Raw genomic sequence first — 22,667 nt, forward strand, 5'->3', positions numbered from 1 at the left:
TCATACCCCTGTTACCTCCTTTGTCCCACCTCCCACACATGCGGTGACCTCACCCATTACAACCAGCATGTCCAGAGATACAACCTCTCTCATCATCACCCAGTGCCTGGGCTTACCTCCGCTGTACCAGCACCCCACCATACCCCTGTCTGCGCATTATGCCCTGAATATAGTCTACCATGCCCAGAAACCTGCTCCTCTTATTCTCTGTCCCCAACGCTCTAGGCGACCAGTTTTGATAGCCTTTAGCCGCACCCTCATACTACTCCTTCTCTGTTCCACGGGTGATGTGGAGGTAAACCCAGGCCCTGCATGTCCCCAGGCACCCTCATTTGTTGACTTCTGTGATCGAAAAAGCCTTGGTTTCATGCATGTCAACATCAGAAGCCTCCTCCCTAAGTTTGTTTTACTCACTGCTTTAGCACACTCTGCTAACCCTGATGTCCTTGCCGTGTCTGAATCCTGGCTCAGGAAGGCCACCAAAAATTCAGAGATTTCCATACCCAACTATAACATCTTCCGTCAAGATAGAACTGCCAAAGGGGGAGGAGTTTCAGCCTACTGCAGAGATAGCCTGCAAAGTAATGTCATACTTTCCAGGTCCATACCCAAACAGTTCGAACTACTAATTTTGAAAATGACTCTCTCCAGAAATAAGTCTCTCACTGTTGCCGCCTGCTATACCGACCCCCCTCAGCTCCTAGCTGTGCCCTGGACACCATTTGTGAATTGATCGCCCCCCATCTAGCTTCAGAGTGTGTTCTGTTAGGTGACCTAAACTTGGATATGCTTAACACCCCGGAAGTCCTACAATCTAAGCTAGATGCCCTCAATCTCACACAAATCATCAAGGAACCCACCAGGTACAACCCTAACTCTGTAAACAAGGGCACCCTCATAGACGTCATCCTGAACAAATGGCCCTCCAAATACACCTCCGCTGTCTTCAACCAGGATCTCAGCGATCACTGCCTCATTGCCTGTATCCGCCACGGAGCCGCAGTCAAACGACCACCCCTCATCACTGTCAAACGCTCCCTAAAACACTTCTGTGAGCAGGCCTTTCTAATCGACCTGGCCCGGGTATCCTGGAAGGACATTGACCTCATCCCGTCAGTTGAGGATGCCTGGTCATTCTTTAAAAGTAACTTCCTCACCATTTTAGATAAGCATGCTCCGTTCAAAAAATGCAGAACTAAGAACAGATACAGCCCTTGGTTCACTCCAGACCTGACTGCCCTCGACCAGCACAAAAACATCCTGTGGCGGACTGAAATAGCATCGAATAGTCCCCGTGATATGCAACTGTTCAGGGAAGTCAGGAACCAATACACGCAGTCAGTCAGGAAAGCTAAGGCCAGCTTCTTCAGGCAGAAGTTTGCATCCTGTAACTCCAACTCCAAAAAGTTCTGGGACACTGAAGTCCATGGAGAACAAGAGCACCTCCTCCCAGCTGCCCACTGCACTGAGGCTAGGTAACACGGTCACCACCGATAAATCCATGGTTATCGAAAACTTCAATAAGCATTTCTCAACGGCTGGCCATGCCTTCCGCCTGGCTACTCCAACCTCGGCCAACAGCTCCCCCCGCAGCTCCTCGCCCAAGCCTCTCCAGGTTCTCCTTTACCCAAATCCAGATAGCAGATGTTCTGAAAGAGCTGCAAAACCTGGACCCGTACAAATCAGCTGGGCTTGACAATCTGGACCCTCTATTTCTGAAACTATCCGCCGCCATTGTCGCAACCCCTATTACCAGCCTGTTCAACCTCTCTTTCATATCGTCTGAGATCCCCAAGGATTGAAAGCTGCCGCAGTCATCCCCCTCTTCAAAGGGGGAGACACCCTGGACCCAAACTGTTACAGACCTATATCCATCCTGCCCTGCCAATCTAAGGTCTTCGAAAGCCAAATCAACAAACAGGTCACTGACCATCTCGAATCCCACCGTACCTTCTCCGCTGTGCAATCTGGTTTCCGAGCCGGTCACGGGTGCACCTCAGCCACACTCAAGGTACTAAACGATATCATAACCGCCATCGATAAAAGACAGTACTGTGCAGCCGTCTTCATCGACCTTGCCAAGGCTTTCGACTCTGTCAATCACCATATTCTTATCGGCAGACTCAGTAGCCTCGGTTTTTCGGATGACAGCCTTGCCTGGTTCACCAATTACTTTGCACAGAGTGTCAAATCGGAGGGCATGCTGTCCGGTCCTCTGTCAGTCTCTATGGGGGTGCCACAGGGTTAAATTCTCGGGCCGTCTCCTTTCTCTGTATATATCAATGATGTTGCTCTTGCTGCGGGCGATTCCCTGATCCACCTTTACGCAGACGACACCATTCTATATACTTTCGGCCCGTCATTGGACACTGTGCCATCTAACCTCCAAACGAGCTTCAATGCCATACAACACTCCTTCCGTGGCCTCCTACTGCTCTTAAACGCTAGTAAAACCAAATGCATGCTTTTCAACCGATCGCTGCCTGCACCCACATGCCCGACTTGCATCACCACCCTGGATGGTTCCGACCTTGAATATGTGGACATCTATAAGTACCTAGGTGTCTGGCTAGACTGCAAACTCTCCTTCCAAACTCATATCAAACATCTCCAATCGGAAATCAAATCAAGAGTCGGCTTTCTATTCCGCAACAAAGCCTACTTCACTCACGCCGCCAAGCTTACCCTAGTAAAACTGACTATCCTACCGATCCTCGACTTCGGCGATGTTATCTACAAAATGGCTTCCAACACTCTACTCAGCAAACTGGATGCAGTCTATCACAGTGCCATCCGTTTTGTCACTAAAGCACCTTATACCACTCACCACTGCGACTTGTATGCTCTAGTCGGCTGGCCCTCGCTACATATTCGTCGCCAGACCCACTGGCTCCAGGTCATCTACAAGTCCATGCTTGGTAAAGCTCCGCCTTATCTCAGTTCACTGGTCATGATGGCAACACCCATCCGTAGCACGCGCTCCAGCAGGTGTATCTCACTGATCATCCCTAAAGCCAACACCTCATTTGGCCGCCTTTCGTTCCAGTACTCTGCTGCCTGTGACTGGAACGAACTGCAAAAATCGCTGAAGCTGGAGACTTTTATCTCCCTCACCAACTTCAAACATCTGCTATCTGAGCAGCTAACCGATCGCTGCAGCTGTACACAGTCTATTGGTAAATAGCCCACCCATTTTCACCTACCTCATCCCCATACTGTTTTTATTTATTTACTTTTCTGCTCTTTTGCACACCAATATCTCTACCTGTACATGACCATCTGATCATTTATCACTCCAGTGTTAATCTGCAAAATTGTAATTATTCGCCTACCTCCTCATGCCTTTTGCACACATTGTATATAGACTCCCCCTTCTTTTCTACTGTGTTATTGACTTGTTAATTGTTTACTCCATGTGTAACTCTGTGTTGTCTGCTCACACTGCTATGCTTTATCTTGGCTTGGTCGCGGTTGCAAATGAGAACTTGTTCTCAACTAGCCTACCTGGTTAAATAAAGGTGAAATAAAAAAATAAATAAAATTATGTCCTGAACACAAAGTGTTATGTTTGGGTCAAATCCAATACAACACATTACTGAGTACCACTCAGAGTACCACTCCATATTTTCAAGCATAATGGTGGCTCCATCATGCTATAGGTGTGTTTGTAATCGTTAAGTTTTTCAGGATAAAAAATAAACGGAATGGAGCTAAGCGCAGGCAAAATCCTAGAGGAAAACCTGGTTCAGTCTGCTTTCCACCACACTGGGAGATTAATTAATATTTCTTCAGGACAATAATTTAAAACACAAGGCCAAATCTACACTGGAGATGCTTACCAAGAAGACAGTGAATGTTCCTGAGTGGTCGAGTTACAGTTTTAACTTAAATCTACTTGAAAATCAAGACCTGAAAATGGTTGTCTAACAATAATCACCAACCAGAGACTTACCAAGAAAGACTCACAGCTGTCATCGCTGCGAAAGGTGCTTCTACAAAGTAGTGACTCAGGGGTGTGAATACTAATTAGGGCTGACCCCATTTAGTCGACTGTTTGGTCGACAAGCTGTTGGTCGACCGAAATCTCTTTCGTCGAGCAGTCGCAATTTATTTTTTCATGGTGCACAAGACACCTGTCTGATTCACGCCTGTCTCAGTGGACTATCCATTGCAGAGGCCACGGGGATGGCACAGTCCATCACTAAGAAATGTGATACTGAAATTGTATATGGTTATATTATGTAAAGATAATGGTGCAACACTAATACATCTAATATTATTTTAGAACAAATGTGCATTTTTCCCGCGTTGGATACGGTCCCTGTCCATGGTTCTGAAACAATCTTCACTGTGCCCTAAAATTGGTGCCTTTCCCTATGTCGCTATGTGTATAATAGCAAAATGAACCAGCATATTGGGATTGAGAACAATGCGGCAGAGGCAGCAGCAGAGACAAGGAAACTGCCCTTGCCTTAACCTAATTGTCTAAGAAAATTGAGGACAGAGGAAACCAACTTAATTAATTCTATAATCAATAGCCTAACCGTACGTGTACATTAGTACGTGGTAAATTGCAGCTTGCTGCTCCAGCCGCCCAGAGTGGCTCGCTTGCGGGTGTGCTGGCAGCATATAGCAGCAGCACGTTAGATTGTGCGTCAAGAATTCAGCACAGCAAGTTTGTATGAAGTTCTGGTTATTAAATGGGTGAATAGTTTAATCCATTCTCCATTTCATGCATTTATTACAGTGCTACAGGCTAACTCAAATGAGCTGCTAACGTAGCTCGCTAGCTATCTAGCCAACTTTACATAAAGTATAGTTAGCTACAGTAAGTGAATTAAATGTCACCATCTACCTAACTTCATATTAGCTAGCTATCTTGATGTAGTTATCATTGTAAAAAAAACTAACTCTAAATGTATTTGTAGGTAGCTAGCTAACAGCTATTGAGGAGGGTGAAATGATAGCAGCCCCAACTGTCAAAGTGAGAGAGTATAGGGCAGATACTTGTGTAGTTACAGCACATAGAAATGAGGATGGAGATAAAAGTAACATAATATTCAGTGCTGTATTATTTAAGTATAATGAAGTCTGTTTCCTGTGATGTTTTCTGTCCTCAGACACAGAGAGCTGTGAAAGCCTGTCTGCAGATGAAGAGGTCCCAATGGAGAGCAGTGGTTCTCAGTCCTGGGGACTCAGAGGTGCACAGTTTTGTTTTTGCCTTAGCACTGCACAGCTGATTCAAATGATCAACTCATCATCAAGCTTCAAGTGTTATTTATGTATTCATGTGTGATGCTATCCTTGACATGATCCTGCCATTGTCACATGTTACACATGCACATGTCTGTGCACATGCCTCTATCAATCCAATGTTATCATGATTCGTTATAAGGGATAATATACTTTAGTAATCCACAATGACCTGGTGATGTAAAAGTCTAATAAATACATTGTCTTCCATATTCCTACAGATACCTTGTAACTGGAAATTCCTTCAAAATGATTGCCTTCCGTTACTGTGTAGTGCACTGCAAGGTTGGGGTGACCAGGACCATCTGGGACTCCCTCTGGGGAATTCAGGCGTGTGAAGGCTACCTGTGTTCTGTATAACTTCATGAGGATGGACACGAGGACCAGGAGGGGATCTGCAGCTCGCCGCTGTGTGCCATAGGAGAAGTCTGCTGCTCTGCAGGATGTTTCAAGGAGGGCGGTCAACAAGGAAGCAAGAGAGGCAATCCATGTGCCGGAGGCCTTCACCTCCTACTTCTTCAAAGAGGATGCTGTTCCCTGGCAACACAAACGACTACACTATGCACAACCAAAGGCTCTTAAACGTAAGAGTATTCTTCCATTTACTTAGTGTCAGGATTTGGCCAGGATTTTTCCGGTTTTGGCCACTAGATGCCCCCATTGTGCTTTTTTGACCCTTTTGTTTTCCCTTGTTTCCAGTTATTATTTGCACCTGTGCCTCGTTTCCCTTGAATGTATTTAAACCCTTAGTTTTCCTCAGATCTTTGCTCTGTGTTTGAATGTTTAGCACCCAGCCCCAGCGATGCTGTGAACATTTGTTACTCCAGTTGGACTCTCTTGTGGTACTTTGTTTTTGTTCTCGTTTATTTATTTTTGATTATCTTTTGAGGCTTTTTTCCTGCTGTACCTACCACCTTGTGGATTTACCTTTTCACTTGGAGGATTACCTTTTTCTCTTGGAATTACTTTTGACGTTGTGGATTTATATTTTTGCATGAAGTACTTTCCTTTTTACTTTATTAAAACACTGTCTCAAGTACTGCTGGGTTCTGCCGACTATTAGTGGCTCAGTTTGCTAAGTGACTGTTTTTCACACCGGGTCCTGACACTTAGCTACAGTACCTGTCAAAGGTTTGGTCACAACTACTCATTCAAAGGTTGTTCTTTATTTTTTACTATTTTCTACATTGTAGAATAATAGTGAAGACATAAACACTATGAAATAACATATGGAATAATTTTATATTTGAGATTCTTCAAAGTATCCACCCTTTACCTTGATGACAGCTTTGCACACTCTTGGCATTCTCTCAACCAGCTTCATGAGGTCGTCACCTGGAATGCATTTCAATTAAACCTCACTAGGGTAGGGGGCACTATTTTCACCTCCAGAAGCTAGGATATGCATATAGGAAACATTCTAAAGTTTCCAAAACTGTTCAAATAATGTCTGTGAGTATAACATAACTGATATGGCAGGTGAAAACCTGAGAAAAATCCATCCAGGAAGTGGGATTATTTTTATGTTTGTAATTTTCCATTGGCTGCCTATACAGTATCCAATGACTTAGTACTCAGATTGCACTTCCTACGGCTTCCACTAGATGTCAACCGTCTTTAGAAATTGTTTCAGGCTTGTATTCTGAAAAATGAGGGAGTAAGACCACTCTGAGTCAGTGGATAGTGGAAAGTCCCCAGACCTGTTTTCTACATTCGACCGAGAGCATGCCTTTCTTGTTTTTCTTTTATATTGACAAAACAATTGTCCGGTTGAAATATTGATTATTATGACTAAAAACAACCTGAGGATTGATTATAAACAATGTTTGAAATGTTTCTACAAACTTTACTGATACTTTTTGGATTTTTCGTGACAGCCTTTGAGCCAATGGATTACTGAACAAAATAGGGACAAAATAGGGACTATATCGAACAAAACAAACATTTATTGGGTAACTGGGAGTCTCATCAAAGGTAAAGTGATTAATTTTACTGTACACACTTGTGTATCAATCTGATTGATGGATTGTGTCTCAGGTGTATAACTGCACCTCCTTCCACCTTCAAAGAATAAACAAGAGGACCAACCATGGAGAATAGTAAGACACTTCATTATTTATATAACTACGCTATATTGTTTGTCCTTGTGTGTCTGTGCATGTTTTTCAGTATAAAGTATTCTGCAGCCACTTAGTGTGGACACCAGGTGAGGCCACACACAGATTCCTGTTGAACACTGTCTTTTTAACTAACTTATTTTCTCAATAACAGTCTCTCTCCTTCACTTCATCACTCTCCCACCTTCTCCCTAAAACCTCTAGATCAGAGTTGCCCAACCAGTCGATTGCGATCAATCGCGGAGTGCTTGCCAGTTGATCGTGAGATGATAATACATCTACTAAAATTCAGCCACACAAATCAATGCCTATAATCTCTTTCTGTTTTAACATTCGACAGTCCTCCAATCACAGCAATGTCTGAAAATTCACGTGATTTACATAAAATATGACCAGTCCCTGCCCACTTATTGACTAGTTGGCGCGGTCAGATGCCGCCCGTCAACTTCAAGTCGAGGTCACTGGCTACCTGCCAGGCAGGTAGCTAGCTAGCTAACTTTGTAGCTAGATCCGTTCTTAAGTTGTTCTTAAATTGTGTAGTCAACAGCAGCAATAATTAGTGAAGGGAAGGATACAAAAAAACAGAACATTTATAATTTCCACAAGGAATGGGAGGAGGATTACTTTTTTGTCAAATCAAACTCAAAATGTGTGCCGGGTAGCCTAGTGGTTAGAGCGTTGGACTAGTAACCGGAAGGTTGCAAGTTCAAACCCCCGAGCTGACAAGGTACAAATATGTTGTTCTGCCCCTGAACAGGCAGTTAACCCACTGTTCCTAGGCTGTTGAAAAATTGAAAAAAATAATTTGTTATTAACTGACTTGCCTGGTCAAATAAAGGTAAAATAAAATCTGCCATTATAAACCACACACAAAGCCCAGGAAAGAGATTTTCCAGCAAAGACTGAATTACGAAGAAGAAAAGTACAAGAACAAAAAAATCAACTGGCAGCGCAGCAGTCAATTTTCACACGGCCTGTGACCAAAGGGCAGCGCAGCAGTCAATTTTCACAAGGCATGACCAAAGGGCAGCGCAGCAGTCAATTTTCACAAGGCATGACCAAAGGGCAGCGCAGCAGTCAATTTTCACAAGGCGTGACCAAAGGGAAGGCGGCAACCATAGCATCTTATCGTGTGAGTCGCGTTCTTGCTAAGCATAAAAAGTCCTTTCAAGATGGGGAGATGATCAAGGAAGCATTTATTGAGGCTGCAGACTCGCTGTTTGGGGATTTTAAGAATAAGACTAAAATGATGGCTGCCATCAATGACATTCAGTTGTCCAGAAATACAGTGACAAGAAGATGTGAGGGAATAGCAGAGAACCTTGAGGATCAACTGAAGAAGGATATTGACAACTGCCAGTGTTATTCCCTCCAGTTTGACGAGTCCACAGATATGGTAGATGTGGCACAGTTATGCATTTTCATTGACAACATAAGTACAAAGGAGGAACTAGTCACCATTTTGCCACTGAAAGGATATACAAGGAGCGGCAGGTAGCCTAGTGGTTAGAGCGTTGGGCCAGTAACCGAAAGGTTTCAAATCCCCGAGCTGACAAGGTAAAAATCTGTCGTTCTGCCCCTGAACAAGGCAGTTAACCCACTGTTCCCCGGTAGGCCATCATTGTAAATAAGAATTTGTTCTTAACTGACTTGCCTAGGTAAAAGAAAACAAGGGGTGAAGGTAGTTTTCAAGCTTTTATGGAGTTTGCTAACAAATTCCAACGGCCCTTTTGTAAGCTTCATTACTACCGATGGGGCACCCACTATGTTAGGCCGCATTAGTGGGTTCGTTGCACTGTGCAAACAAGATGATTCTTTCCCTGACTTTCTTAGTTATCACTGCGTAATTCATCAGCAAGCCTTGTGCTGGAAGATGTTAAACATGAAAGAGGTGATGGATGTTGCGATGAAGATTGTGTGTTCTATTCGAGCAAGAAGCCTACAGCGGAGGCTATTTCGAGCTCACTTAGAAGAGACTGAAGCGGAACACACAGACCTGCTGCTGCACACGGATGTGCGCTGGCTGAACTCAGGTATATTTTTAGGGAGATTCAGAGTTGTTGCCTGAAATCAAGGAGTTTCTGAAGGTCAAAGTTGCAGAATATGCACAGTTAGAGGACACACAGAGGCTCCTGGATTGAGCTTTTCTCACTGACCTAACTTACATGCTAAAAAAACTGCGACGTAACTGCACTTCTTTCAACACATGCATTCAGATACAGCACAGCTTGACAGTGCACGTAACGTGGAGCAAGTCCAGAGAATCTTATCTGAGTTTGACAGTCGTTTCACTGACTTTGCATCACTTGAGCCTATTGCCACTTATATGTGTTTTCTGTTTGGCACAGACATAAATGTGGAAGTCATTGCCTCCAAAAATGGGGTACCTTTTTCAGTTGGACACCACTCACTATAGCAGAAACTGAAATTCTCCCCCTTCAAAATGACATTCAGCGGAAATCCAGGGCAACCACTGAAATGAAAGAAGAGTTCTGGGAGCTACTGCTAGACGAGAAGTATCCCAACATAAGATGTGCTCTCAACTTATCAGCCCTTTGTGGATCAACCTACCTCTGTGAGTCTGCATTTTCTCACATGAAAATAATACAGTCCAAGTGGAGATCTACTTTGACTGATGACCACCTTGTGGCATGCATTAGACTTGAAACAAGCTGCTTTACAGCCCTGACTATGAAAAACTACTTGCCTCCACACAATGCCAAAAGTCACACTAAGGTAGGAAATTAAACTAGTTGCACTTATTTGTGGAAGACATGTTATTAGTCCACATTAAATTTGGGTATCAAATAAGTATTACAGCGGCAGGTCCATACTCAGTGGTGTGTTGCGTTTCATACATTTTGTTGGATGGTTTAGATTTAGAGACTGGTAGATCTCATCAGGCTGGCAAATGAAAAGGTAAATCTCACGTCAAAGGTTGGGCACACCTGCTCTAGGTGATATCATCTGTGAAACCCCTCCCGCATCATCTGTGAAACCCCTCCCGCATCCGAACTGGCTACATAGAGGGCACAGCATGATCAGCGGTCACTTGGTCAGGACAACAGGAAGTATTATTAAAGAGATGCTTTACATTGAAATACAGATAGAGATGTAGTAGTGCCAGAGTTAATGATCCAAGGTCAGTTTTGCATTTCACCTCCTGATGATTATGATGACTGACAGTGTTCGAATAAAAAAAACACAAGGGCTCAATCATGCCATTTCTTTCTCCATCTGTCTCTTGTCTTCAGGTATGTTTTGATGTGAGAGAGGATGCCAACCCCAAGTCCCGTCATTGCCATCTCACCAGCTCTTCAGATAACCTTTGGGCCAACTGGGGGCCCAAGGCTGGTTAGGAGACACCGCTAGAGACACTACTATGTAACTGTGATGAACTGAGAGAATATTAAGTTATGTAGCACTGTAATTAATAAATCATGTGCTGCCTTCCATGCTCCTCTGTTCTTACCACTTTCCCGTTCTGTCTTTTACACTCTCACACCTCTCTCGCCACTTCTTTCTTCCTCTGTTTTTTCAATGCACACCAGATGTGCAATGAAGTACAGATTGAACTTGTATTAGTGTGTTGTCTTGGCTGTGTGCTTAGAGTTGTTGACCTGTTGGAAGGTGAACCTTGGCCCCAGTCTGAGGTCCTGAGCGCTCTGGAGCAGGTTTTCATCAAGGATCTCTCTGTACTTTGCTCCGTTCATCTTTCCCCTATCCTGAATAGTCCCCTAGTCCCTGCCGCTGAAACATATCCCCACAGCATGATGTTGCCACCACCATGATTCACTGGTGCCAGGTTTCCTCCAGACGTGACGCTTAGCACGCAGGCCAAAGAGTTCAATCTTGGTTTCATCAGACCAGAAAATCTTGCACTTAAAGCTTTGATTGGTGGAGTGCTACAGAGATGGTTGTCCTTCTGTAATGTTTTCCCATCTCCAAAGAGGAACTATGGAGCTCTGTCAGAGTGGCCCTTCTCCCCCGACCAAGGCCCTTCTCCCCCGATTGCTCAGTTTGGCCTGGCGGCCAGCTCTAAGAGTCTTGGTGGTTCTAAACTTCTTCCATTTAAGAATGATGGAGGCCAATTGTGTTCTTGGGGACCTTCAATGCTGCAGAAATGTTTTGGTACCCTTCCCCAGATATGTGCCTCGACACAATCCTGTCTCGGAGCTCTATGGACAATTCCTTTGACCTCATGGCTTGGTTTTTGCTCTGACATGCACTGTCAACTGTGGGACCTTATATAGACAGGTGTGTGCCTTTCCAAATCTTGTCCAATCAATTAAATTGACCACAGATGGACTCCATTCAAGTTGTAGAAATATCTCAATGACGATCAATTGGTCACATGCATGCGATGCTTACATGTTTCACGTAAAGAGAGAAAGGGTTGAGGGAATAGGGAATGTGTTTCCTAAACAAATGAGTAATTTCGGTAACAGAACTTTTCAGTCAGAAACAAGTAAGAAACTAAATGGCTGAAATAAGGTTGCAGCATCAGCACAGACAGCACAATAAACACTTACTGTGCTGTGGTGCCTTTTCGCTGCAGTAGGGAGAAGAGCGAGTCAAAGTACGCCAGTCACACAGGTACTCGCTGTCATTCATTTTAACAGTGACCATCAGCCTCTTTCAATCACTTTGCTTAAAGCATCAGACAAGCTCAGAGCATACGTAGTTGATTTCATTCAAAGACATTGTGTGAGTTTCTATATTTGGAAAAATACATTTATACCAATCGATTGGTCAAAAGAACAGGATGACTTGGTCAATCAAGATTTTTTTCTAGTCAAAATATGTGTTTTATTTTTCATAAATGTTAGAATTTTTCTTCCACTTTGACAGAGTATTTTGTGTAGATTGTTGACCAAAAATTAAAATTAAATCTATTGTATCACAACAAAATGTGGAAAAAGCCAAGGGGTGTAAATACTTTCTGAAGGCATATATACCTTTTCTTATTGTATCAGGTATTTTAAAAATATATTTTGAGTTAAAATACAAATAAAATTATGTACCTAAATTGAATAAATACACAGCTCTATTTGCATATATGAACACATTAACATAAAGGGGTGGAAGAGGGCTGCAGCCACCAAACACTTGCTCTGTCTACCCTCCCTTCCTGCACTCACCTGCACTGTCTAGACTGCCTCATTAATTAATGTTGTTGTTACGTTCAACAAGTGTGTCAATAGCAGGATACCCTCAGATTGAAAATCAACATGCTTGGGTGGAGATTACGCCTATCTAAACATACTTTACATCATGGTTTCCCAAACTTGGGGTCGCAGCCTCCCCCAAAAAAAATTTACATTTGGTTATTAGAACCGGGGTTACGTCAGTAACCTCCAGTAGCTGCTAGATGCGGTTGTAATAAATAGTGGTTTCTGTTTTCTTCCTACGAATGTGGCTCTAGCTTTTGAATGGTTTAAGATACAAACTATTATGACTCCATCACTGAAAGATAAGAACATCTACAGTATGTATGTACGTACTGTTTCCCTCTACTATGCCCACAAGCTGTTAGAACCGAGTGGACAAGACCAGACACTAAATCAGACTGGGGGAAAAATGTCTACACAGAAGATGATACAACATTATTACCTGATGCTCTTCTGAACTTACTGCCTGATGCTCTTCTGAATACCTTTCTTATGCATTTCAGTCACTTCAAACCATAGTCTTCAGATTGGAATACTTTCAAAAAAATACTGTCTGACTGATTTGTAATAGACTGTCACAGCCCAAATAAAAAAAGTCAACATTGGCCATTGATTACAAAATAATATATTTACATGGTGGGGTCGGGAAAGAAATGTGATTTCCAAATGGGGTAGTGGGCCAAAAAAGTTTGGGAACCCCTGCTTTACATTGTTTGCGAAATCAGAGATAATATCACTATAATCTGAATGCTCATTTTAGGAAGTTGCTTTCATTTCAGCGCATCTAATTTGTAAACATTTCAACTGTATTAAATTATTACTTTTTCAATTACACAAAAAAAATGAACACTCATCAAAATAAAGTTATCTTTCTTCTCTTTCTTGTGATGTAAGTGTCAAGATGGTGCATTATATCCCCAAAGAAACTTTAGCGTTGTTTTTGATTCAACGGTAAGACAATGTATTCAAGAGAATGTATTGAGCCCATTTCAGCCATTTACCAGGGTGTTTGACAGGTCATCACAAACAGTGTAACGTTAACAGGGAAAAACGACAGGCACAAGCAAGAGTATGAAAGAGTCACAGGATTAAAATGAAAGCAGTCCAGCGGGATTTAAGTGGAAAGTGCATTTGAACCCCTCTAACACAGGAAATGGATGGCTGAAAAGGACAGATCCTCAGGTGGGCGTGGTATGCACGTAATGTAATGTCCATTAAGAGATTAATGGTTTCTCATGTACTGTACTTAACATACACAGACTAACAAGATACTACAAACGCTTTGCTGATTACACTGAAGGCACAAAAGCAGAGAGAGGCGTTTGCTGCCCCAATCTTCCACACTAAGCATAAAAAACATTTTAAATCTATTTTTCTAAGAAACGTTTGTACCCGTGATATGAATAATGATTTAAATCATAGAAAGTTGTTTTCTCATATGTCTGTAGTTATAAACTGAAGGCGAGGGTATGACTTTGGCTTCACCTAAGGTAAGATGTGAGTCACCAATATCTCTCATGATGTTAATTTTCTGTGCAGCTTGTTCACAAATGAAAACAAAAATCAGTAAATTAATTTATGTGTATACAATAAATGAACTGAATGATGTATTCTGTTTTAAATCTTCTCTCTACACAGTATAATGGGATCATGACTCTTTCTACAAACCCCTGCCATTCTTACCTATTACTGCCACCTTCTGGATGAAATTCAAAGTGTTCAAAATAAACCATTTGATTCAGCAATAATAATAATAATAATAATAATATAATAATAATATTAATAACAACAACAATATATGCCATTTAGCAGATGTTTTTATCCACAGCAACTTAGTCACGCATGCATACATTTTTTGTATTGGTGGCCCCAGCGGGAAACAAACACACGACCCTTGGTTTTGTAAGTGCCATGCTATCACTCACATTCAGCTGAGCACAACATTGACCAAATTACAATAGAGATGGGCCTCTGCTTTATTTGCTCAGGCCTTGTCAAAGCACTTCTGCCCAAACAACCAGCCTGTTTGGTCTCTATCGGCCATGTTCGAAGTGCACTAGGAATAGGGTGCCATTTGTCTGAAATATACCCTATTACTCACTCACTCAATCACTCTAGGGGTGTCATGAGGACAGTTCTGTGCATTCACACATAGAAAAATATTAAAGGGTAAGTTCAGTATATTGACAACTTACTGTTGGATGGTTCTCACCCTGAAAGTAGTCTATCGGCCAGGAGAAACGTTTCTTTAAACTGCGACTTTAAACAGCACAGTAGTAGTGTACTTGATGTTTTATTTTCATTTGTTATTTTATTGGGCCATCCCTTGCATCATTTTTTAGGCCTCCTGGGTATTTGCATGTAAATGAATGTGCACGAGTACTGCCACTACGGGGAGCGGTGACGTCAAATGGGAGCGTTAGTGAGATCTTGTAGAATGCCTACTACTGAACACCACTAACGTTTCTCCGTCTTATCATTCTATCCTGTATGGTATGTAATGTGCAAAAGTGCAAGATGACTCTCAAAATATTGAGGTAACATGGTTAGTTACATAGTCCGTGAGTTTGGTGACGTTTTAAGGCAATTGGAGGGAGTTTTAATCGAGAGGGAAAACGTGTTGTTATGTTCCCCATTGTAAGTAGGTTGGCTAAGTTGTTAATGATTTACATGTAGGGATTAAGATGGCGCACAAACGTTTTGTACTTTTAGTTCCTATTTGTTTTATTTTCTATGAAGGCTCAGTTTAGTTCAGGAAATACAGTTGAAGTCGGAAGTTAAAATACACCTAGCAAATACATTTAATCCTAGTAAAAATTCCCTGTCTTAGGTCAGTTAGGATCACCACTTTATTTTAAGAATGTGAAATGGCAGATAAATAGTAGAGACAATGATTTATTTAAGCTTTTAATTCTTTCATCACATTCCCAGTGGGTCAGAAGTTTACTACTCTCAATTAGTATTTGGTAGCATTGCCTTTAAACTGTGTAACTTTGGTCAAATGTTTCAGGTAGCCCTCCACAAGCTTCCCACAATAAGTTTGGTGCATTTTGGCCCATTCCTCCTGACAGAGCTGGTGTAACTGAGTTTGGAAGTATGCTTGGGGTCATTGTCCACATGGAACACCCATTTGCGACCAAGCTTTAACTTCCTGGCTGATGTCTTGATGTTGCTACAATATATCCACGTAATTTTCCTGCCTCATGATGCAATGTATTTTGTGAAGTGCACCAGTCCCTCCTGCAGCTAAGCACCCCCGCAACATGATGCTGCCACCCCTGTGCTTCACGGCTGGGATGGTGTTCTTCGGCTTGCAAGCCTTCCCCCTTTTCCTCCAAACATAACAATGGTCATTATGGCCAAACAGTTCTATTTTTGTTTCATCAGACCAGAAGACATTTCATTTGCAAACCGTAGTCTGGCTTTTTTTAATGGAGGTTTTGGAGCAGTGGCTTCTTCCTTGCTGAGAGGCCTTTCAGGTTATGTTGATATAGGACTTGTTTTACTGTGGATATAGATACTGTTGTACCTGTTTCCTCCAGCATCTTCACAAGATCCTTTGCTGTTGTTCTGGGATTGATTTGCACGTTTCGCACAAAAGCACGTTCATCTCTAGGAGACAGAACGCGTCTCCTTCCTGAGCGGTATGACGGCTGCGTGGTCCCATGGTGTTTATACTTGCGTACTATTGTTTGTACAGATGAACGTGGTACCTTCAGCTGTTTGGAAATTGCTCCCAAGGATGAACCAGACTTGTGGAGGCCTACAATTGTTTTCTGAGGTCTTGGCTGATTTCTTTTGATTTTCCAATGATGTCAAGCAAAGAGGCACTGACTTTGAAGGTAGGTCTTGAAATACATCCACAGGTACACCTCCAATTGACTAAAATGATGTCAATTAGCTTATCAGAAGCATCTAAAGCCATGACATAATTTTCTGGAATTTTCCAATCTGTTTAAATCTGTTTCAATCTGTTTAGTCAACTTAGTGTATGGAAACTTCTGACCCACTGGAATTGTGATACAGTGAATTATAAGTGAAATAATCTGTCTGTAAGCAATTGTTGGAAAAATTACTTGTGTCATGCACAAATTAGATGTCCTAACCGACTTGCCAAAACTATAGTTTGTTATCAAGGAATTTGTGGAATGGTTGAAAAACTTGTTTTAATGACTCCAACCTAAGTGTTTGTAAACTTCCGACTTCGATTGTATATGTAAATATGCAATGTGATGATACAATGTGTTAAATTGTTGATATTTGTAAAAAAAAATGTTTTAAAGTTTTGTTAGCTTTATGCTAACCAAATTTAGCTTTGCTAAGCGCTAGCTAGCTTTAGGCTAGCGGGTGTCAGCTATTCTTAGCTTACGTGTTAATGGTTTAAAAGGTCATGGTTGTAGCATTGTTTAGCACAGGCCTCCAGTCATTTGTAGCTTTTGAAAATTGATACTGCTAGTACAGTAAGTTATATAATGTATTGTAGCCTCTTATGGTACAATTTGATGGTTTTATACATGCCAAATAGATTTTGTTGCTAGACGCTAAATACTACTGATTGAATAGCCTCAGATTATATGCACTATTGGTTTGCCCATTAGTGAAAGGTAATATGTGAATGTGTTTGAATGTGTAGATGTATGGCGAGAGGTTTTTTTACTTTATTTTTGATACTGAAATATGAAAATATAACAACGCAATACTACAATGCAATTGTAGTGTGGAATTGATTTTGACAACAAAAATATTAACAAAAGACAACCATATTTTTAAAAACATTGTAGAATGCCTACTACTGAACACCACTAACGTTTCTGCGTCTCTTCATTCTATCCTGTTAATTCGGGTTTATTATCTGCTGACCCGTCTCAGTCCGAGGCGTGTAACATACTCACAGATATCAAGCTAACTGAGGAAGGTTGAGTGTACTCACAGATATGAAGATATTGAGCAAGTTCTCTAGAGTGGGCAGCTGAGGGATGAGTTTCTGCACCACTTTGCTGAAGGCCTCAAATATGGAGTGGTCATAGATGCTGGTCAGGTAAAGACTGAAGAGTCAAAGGGGGAAACAGTCAGTTCCTTTCAATTGGGTATAACTGTAACCACCTTACAGCAGCAGTTAAGACTGGATCTACTCACAAGTGCATAGCAAAAATGAATGTGAACAAAATGTAGGTAATGTAGCTTGGAGAGAACACTCTGGCCACACACTAGTAATCCACATTATGGTAGCTTCATTTGAAAACACCTCTTTATAGTCAGGCGGATAAGCAAATCGGTTGTGCATTTTGTGATAAAAGCGCCACATTTTTTTACAGAGGTAGATTTATTTACCCTGAAAATATTGAAATATGGAGCAACCAGAAATTTAGCCCTTGGGGGATGTGGCAGCCATCTTACAAAATGGCCGCTGTCGGTATTACCAAAGATTTTTATAACTAACCCAAGATAGACTGTCGTTTCTACTGGGAGCAAATCATAGTGGGCAGAACAAGCAAGGACGTGGGCAGAGTCAAGTACGAGAGCTAGTAAAATTCAATTGGTGCGTTCTAGCATTTATTTGCATATTTCCATTAGGGAACGCCTACTCTGTGACGTACACGTGTCTAATAACTCAATACGCCCTTGTACTCGTTCTAAACAACGCAATTTTAGAAACTTTGGCAAAGGGTAAACATTTTTAAAATGCAGTTCACTATGTTACAGATTTTAGTTTTGGAAACAGAAAACTGTATGGAGATCAAATGTTTAATCGATGAGAAAATGTAAAGAATGTCGCACAAAACCCATCTAGCTCTGTCTTCTCCCAATGCCGGCCACTGAGCTTCTTATACTTGGTAGTTTGTGGAAATGCCAACCGGACATTTATACATCTGGTGAAATGTCTGGCTCATTGTTCTATCTGTGGTATTACCTTAGATGTATCTTCTCCAAGCCAGCGTCAGCCAGGTCGTCATTGGCCCGTTTGTGTATGTCCCTCTGCTTCTCGATCTTAGCGTCGTCCGACAGCCCATCCACCTTGTGGATAAACACCTCAAAGTTGATTTCTGGGTTGACCTTGTAGGCCCTGGTTACTGTGAGGTGGAGCCGACTCAGCGCCTCCACATAGTCATCCTAGAGACAGACATTGGGGACAGGATGGACAGTTACTGTTATAACAGAGGGAAGTTGGTACTTTCTATGAACAGCCTGTGTGTAATTAATGCATTTATAGCGCCTTATATGGTTAGTATTACACTCCTAGTAGTCGCTTGAGTCCATCCTTTCAAATCTCGTCTCGTTGACAACGTGAGCGATGTCTGGGCATCCGAGGCTACACCCTAGACATGCTTTAAACATTAATACAATTGTTGTATACAAATGCATAAATGCCTTTTGATGCATTCACAATACATAACACCAAGGACTTAGACGAGATCTGGCCCTAGCTCTTCAATAACACATAGATGGTTCAAAGACAGCCAAGTCACCAAAAGGATTCCCGATTGCTGATTGAAGCTCTCACAGCAAGACTCCTTATCAAAGAGGTGTGGAACACATCTAACAACCTAGTTTCTATTAGAGACCTAGGAGACATTGCTTTTCTACTTTCGCTGTACACTCAAAAGTTCTGAGAACTTTTTTGAATTTAACTGAACTGAACCGAGCTGAACTTTATTGATCCCAGAAGGAATCCTCCAACCGGGCATTCTTCAACCAGGATTTATGGAAAACCAGAGAGTTTTCTGGAAGTTTTGGGAACTTTGAAACCCTAACATGGACACCACCGTTTCCATGTAGTCACCTGTGAGTCGATGACAAAAATGAGGGCCCCTGTTCCTCTGAAGATCATCTCGTAGTCAAAGGTGGGGTCAAAGAAGTCGATCTGTCCAGGGAAGTCCCAAATCTGGAAGCTGACGAAGGAACTGTTGGACACGTCCTCTCTGCAGATCTTATTCAAAGCAAATTCAACTTTGGTTAAAGTGGATTTAAAATCACAACACACTTTTTTCAGTAAAACAATACAATGATGGAGATAAAACAAACAAACAGAAGGCAATAAAAAGAGATGTATAAAATAACATAAAAAATGCAGTCTAAAAAAAAACAGTAAAATCATCACTAGGCGAAAAAGGTGGGTTTTCAAACGTGATTTCAAACCTTCAACAGTGCCTGTGTGACAAAGGTCACTGGTGCATGCTTAACAGAATGGCTTCCATAGTCTATCTGGGACGGGACACTGTCCTTTACCAGGCCAGGGATCCTCTGTCTTGTGACCGCACCGTGACAACATCTCAGCCAGTCAATTCGATAGCACGAGTGGAGTCATTTCTACCTGGGCAGTGAGGTTACGGTGTGATCTAACTCGGATACATTTTACCTTATTGGTGCTCTCCAGAAACAGGGTCTCGTTGGGGGACATCTTGTGGAACACCACTTTTTGGATGGAAGACTTGCCGCTACGCCTTAGACCCATGAGGAGGATCCTGGGCTTCACCTCCCCACTGAGGGGGTCACTGAAACCACCTGGGGGAGGGAGGGAGAGATGTGTTTTATGACAATTGTGTGTATTTATTAAAATCAATGTTTATATTTTTGCTGTGTATGCACTGGACTAATGAATGGTTTGTGTATTTGTTTTTTAAAATTGAGCTGCCCTTCTTGGCCAGGACTCTTGTGAAAGAGGCCTTGTAACCTCAATGCTGACTTCCTGGTTACTCGCATACCAGTATTTAGCCTGGTAATGATTTTACCGCAAGCCAATTAAATACATAAGAGCAACTCATACTCAGGGAACATGTGCTCCACATACACCGACCAACCAACACTACATGAGTGTAGCTCACACTCCAACAGCACAGTTGGCATGATGTGTATCATATAGCATGGAATCTCCTCAGCCCCATAGAGCCACAGTTTATCTGACCCAAATGGCACACTATTCTCTTTCTAGTGCACTTATTTTGACCAAAGCCCTATGGGCGGCCCCTGGTCAAAAGTAGTGCTCTACATAGGGAAAAAAGTGCCATTTGTAATGCGGACAGTGCCTTCTCTGACCCTGGTACTGAGCTGGCCCAATCAAATGCTTCCTCTGACCTTGATAACTCTCTACTGAGGGATGAATGTGGTCTGCATTCTGTCACCACAGGGCTGGCCTTCCTAATGCTGTAACATTATAAGGCTGCGGCCAAATGCCACCCTATTCCCTATGGGCCCTGGTAAAAAAAGAATGTTGTGCCATTTGGGATGTAAACCGAGACTGAGACTTGGCACTCATGTAATGGAATGTGGTTGAGATGGGGTAGCACCACAGTGGTAATATATTATGGATTCTGAAGAGCATTCGGGAGTTTATAGCTTCAGGAAAAGGAACTGTTCTATCGGTTATTCTTTCACTGACTGGAATGATTCATGACAAATGGCTGGCTGGCGGTTATGAAGAGAAGGACCAGTTAGGCAATTAGCAGCGTATGCCTTGAGATCACTGTTACTTTTAGAGAAAAACAAAGGACCTCTGAGCATATGAAAGTGTGCTATTGCAGAATTATTGGAAGATCGTTGTAATGTAAGATACAGTGTTGACTGGTCATTTAACAGAACACACACTGTCTGGGAGAATGATGAAATCCCCCGTTGAATTTCTCAACACTCTCTGAGACGAGAGAAAGAGAGGCTAGAGAGGCGCTGTCTATCATGTGACAGTTGAGTAATTATACAGACATAACCAACATCCCAAATGGCACCCGATGCTCTATTTAGTGCATTACTTTTGACCAGGGGCCCTACGTAGTGCGTTTTATAGGGAATAGGGTGCTATTTGGGATGCAAACATTCCACACCTTATATTGCTTATTTGATCCAATAGTATAATTTGGATTGACTCTTCAATGCATAATTTCACTATCTGCAGGTCACACAGTCCTATACCTCTGACAGGGAGTCTGTTTGCATCAAATGAAAGATCGGAGAAGAATCCGGATATAAATCTAAAAGAACAAACTGTAGATTTGTGAGAACGTTTGAGCTACCTATTGGAATACATGCACATATTTTGGCAGTTCTTTAATGGTAATAGATTGTAATCGTTTATTAAACGTTAATAAAGGTATTATCAAATAGTTTTTTTAAAAATCAATAATGCCAAAAAAAATGTAATAAGACTATGTCAATCAGATTCAGATGCACTGAATGTCAGGCAGCAAATCCGTGAATATGCAGAGGCGCAACAGGACAGGCTTCAATTTCTCCAGTCAAAACTGACCAATGATTCCTTTTTAGGTAACATGACGCATGCAAACCAACACGTTTATCATAGGCCAACGCTCAATACGAACACAGCTCTCGCCTAGCTAGCCTCGTTGACACAGTAGATTACAGTAGCTCATTTAAATGTGGCTGCCAAACGACCACGCGTTCGGTGTGAAAGCGCTTGGAGGTTATTTTACGCTGCGCTATGTATAAACATTTCACACAAATAGTGAACTTCAAAGGGTTTAGACACAATTCACCTCGTAGTCTACATAGCTGGGATACAGTAAGATGAAACATTGTGTCAATATATTCATGACCTTCCTGACGCGAAGGGAGAAAAGTTTTGCCACTACCTCCGTCTTCGCAGCTACAGTCCAGATTCCCGTCTGTGAATGTATCAAAGTCGTCGTCGTCGTCATCGTAATAACCAATCGCCAATGTTTCTTCGTCTTCGACCTCCGTGTACTTCGAAACCCCCTCGCTGCTGCTGGTCATTTTCGTAAATGTCTCTGTTGGTTAGGCGAAACCACAGACGCTGACCAACTTTTACACAGCATTGTCACCTGATATGTGCAAACCATTATGAACTTTCACCCCCTCTTCCTCCGTGTGAATAAAGCATGCTCGCTGGCCAGCATACCAGTCCGCCTGCGAGAGAAATTGCAGAACACTGCAACAATTCCTCGCATTCAGACTTGTTGGAAAGATGCCAGCGCCGAGTCAGATCAGGGGCAAAACTTGCAATGCAAATGCTAAATTATAGCATGCACCTCGTCCCATCAATTAGCTTTTCTCTCGTGTGGATCTTGAGATGTGTACACTATATTTTGCTTAGAATGAGCTCATACAGTGCCTTAAAAAAGTATTCATACCCCTTGATTTATTCCACATTGTGTTA

General features: G+C 42.1%; 1 protein-coding gene across 1 annotated transcript in view; it reads right to left on the reverse strand.

The window, feature by feature from the left end:
• The window catches only part of LOC118362783 (ras-related GTP-binding protein D), a 49,375-nt gene extending 26,918 nt beyond the window's left edge, over positions 1-22,457 (reverse strand). The window contains exons 1-5 of the mRNA XM_035743386.2: positions 22,123-22,457; positions 19,899-20,044; positions 19,323-19,469; positions 18,453-18,652; positions 17,472-17,586 (exon numbers count right to left, since the gene is read on the reverse strand). Of these exons, the coding sequence (XP_035599279.1) occupies positions 17,472-17,586; positions 18,453-18,652; positions 19,323-19,469; positions 19,899-20,044; positions 22,123-22,264 (750 nt within the window). The 5' untranslated portion in view covers positions 22,265-22,457. The remainder of the gene's footprint in view (positions 1-17,471; positions 17,587-18,452; positions 18,653-19,322; positions 19,470-19,898; positions 20,045-22,122) is intronic.
• Positions 22,458-22,667: the final 210 nt, after the last annotated feature.

This window comes from Oncorhynchus keta, chromosome 29 (genome assembly GCF_023373465.1).
Source record: "Oncorhynchus keta strain PuntledgeMale-10-30-2019 chromosome 29, Oket_V2, whole genome shotgun sequence".
NCBI lineage: Eukaryota > Metazoa > Chordata > Actinopteri > Salmoniformes > Salmonidae > Oncorhynchus > Oncorhynchus keta.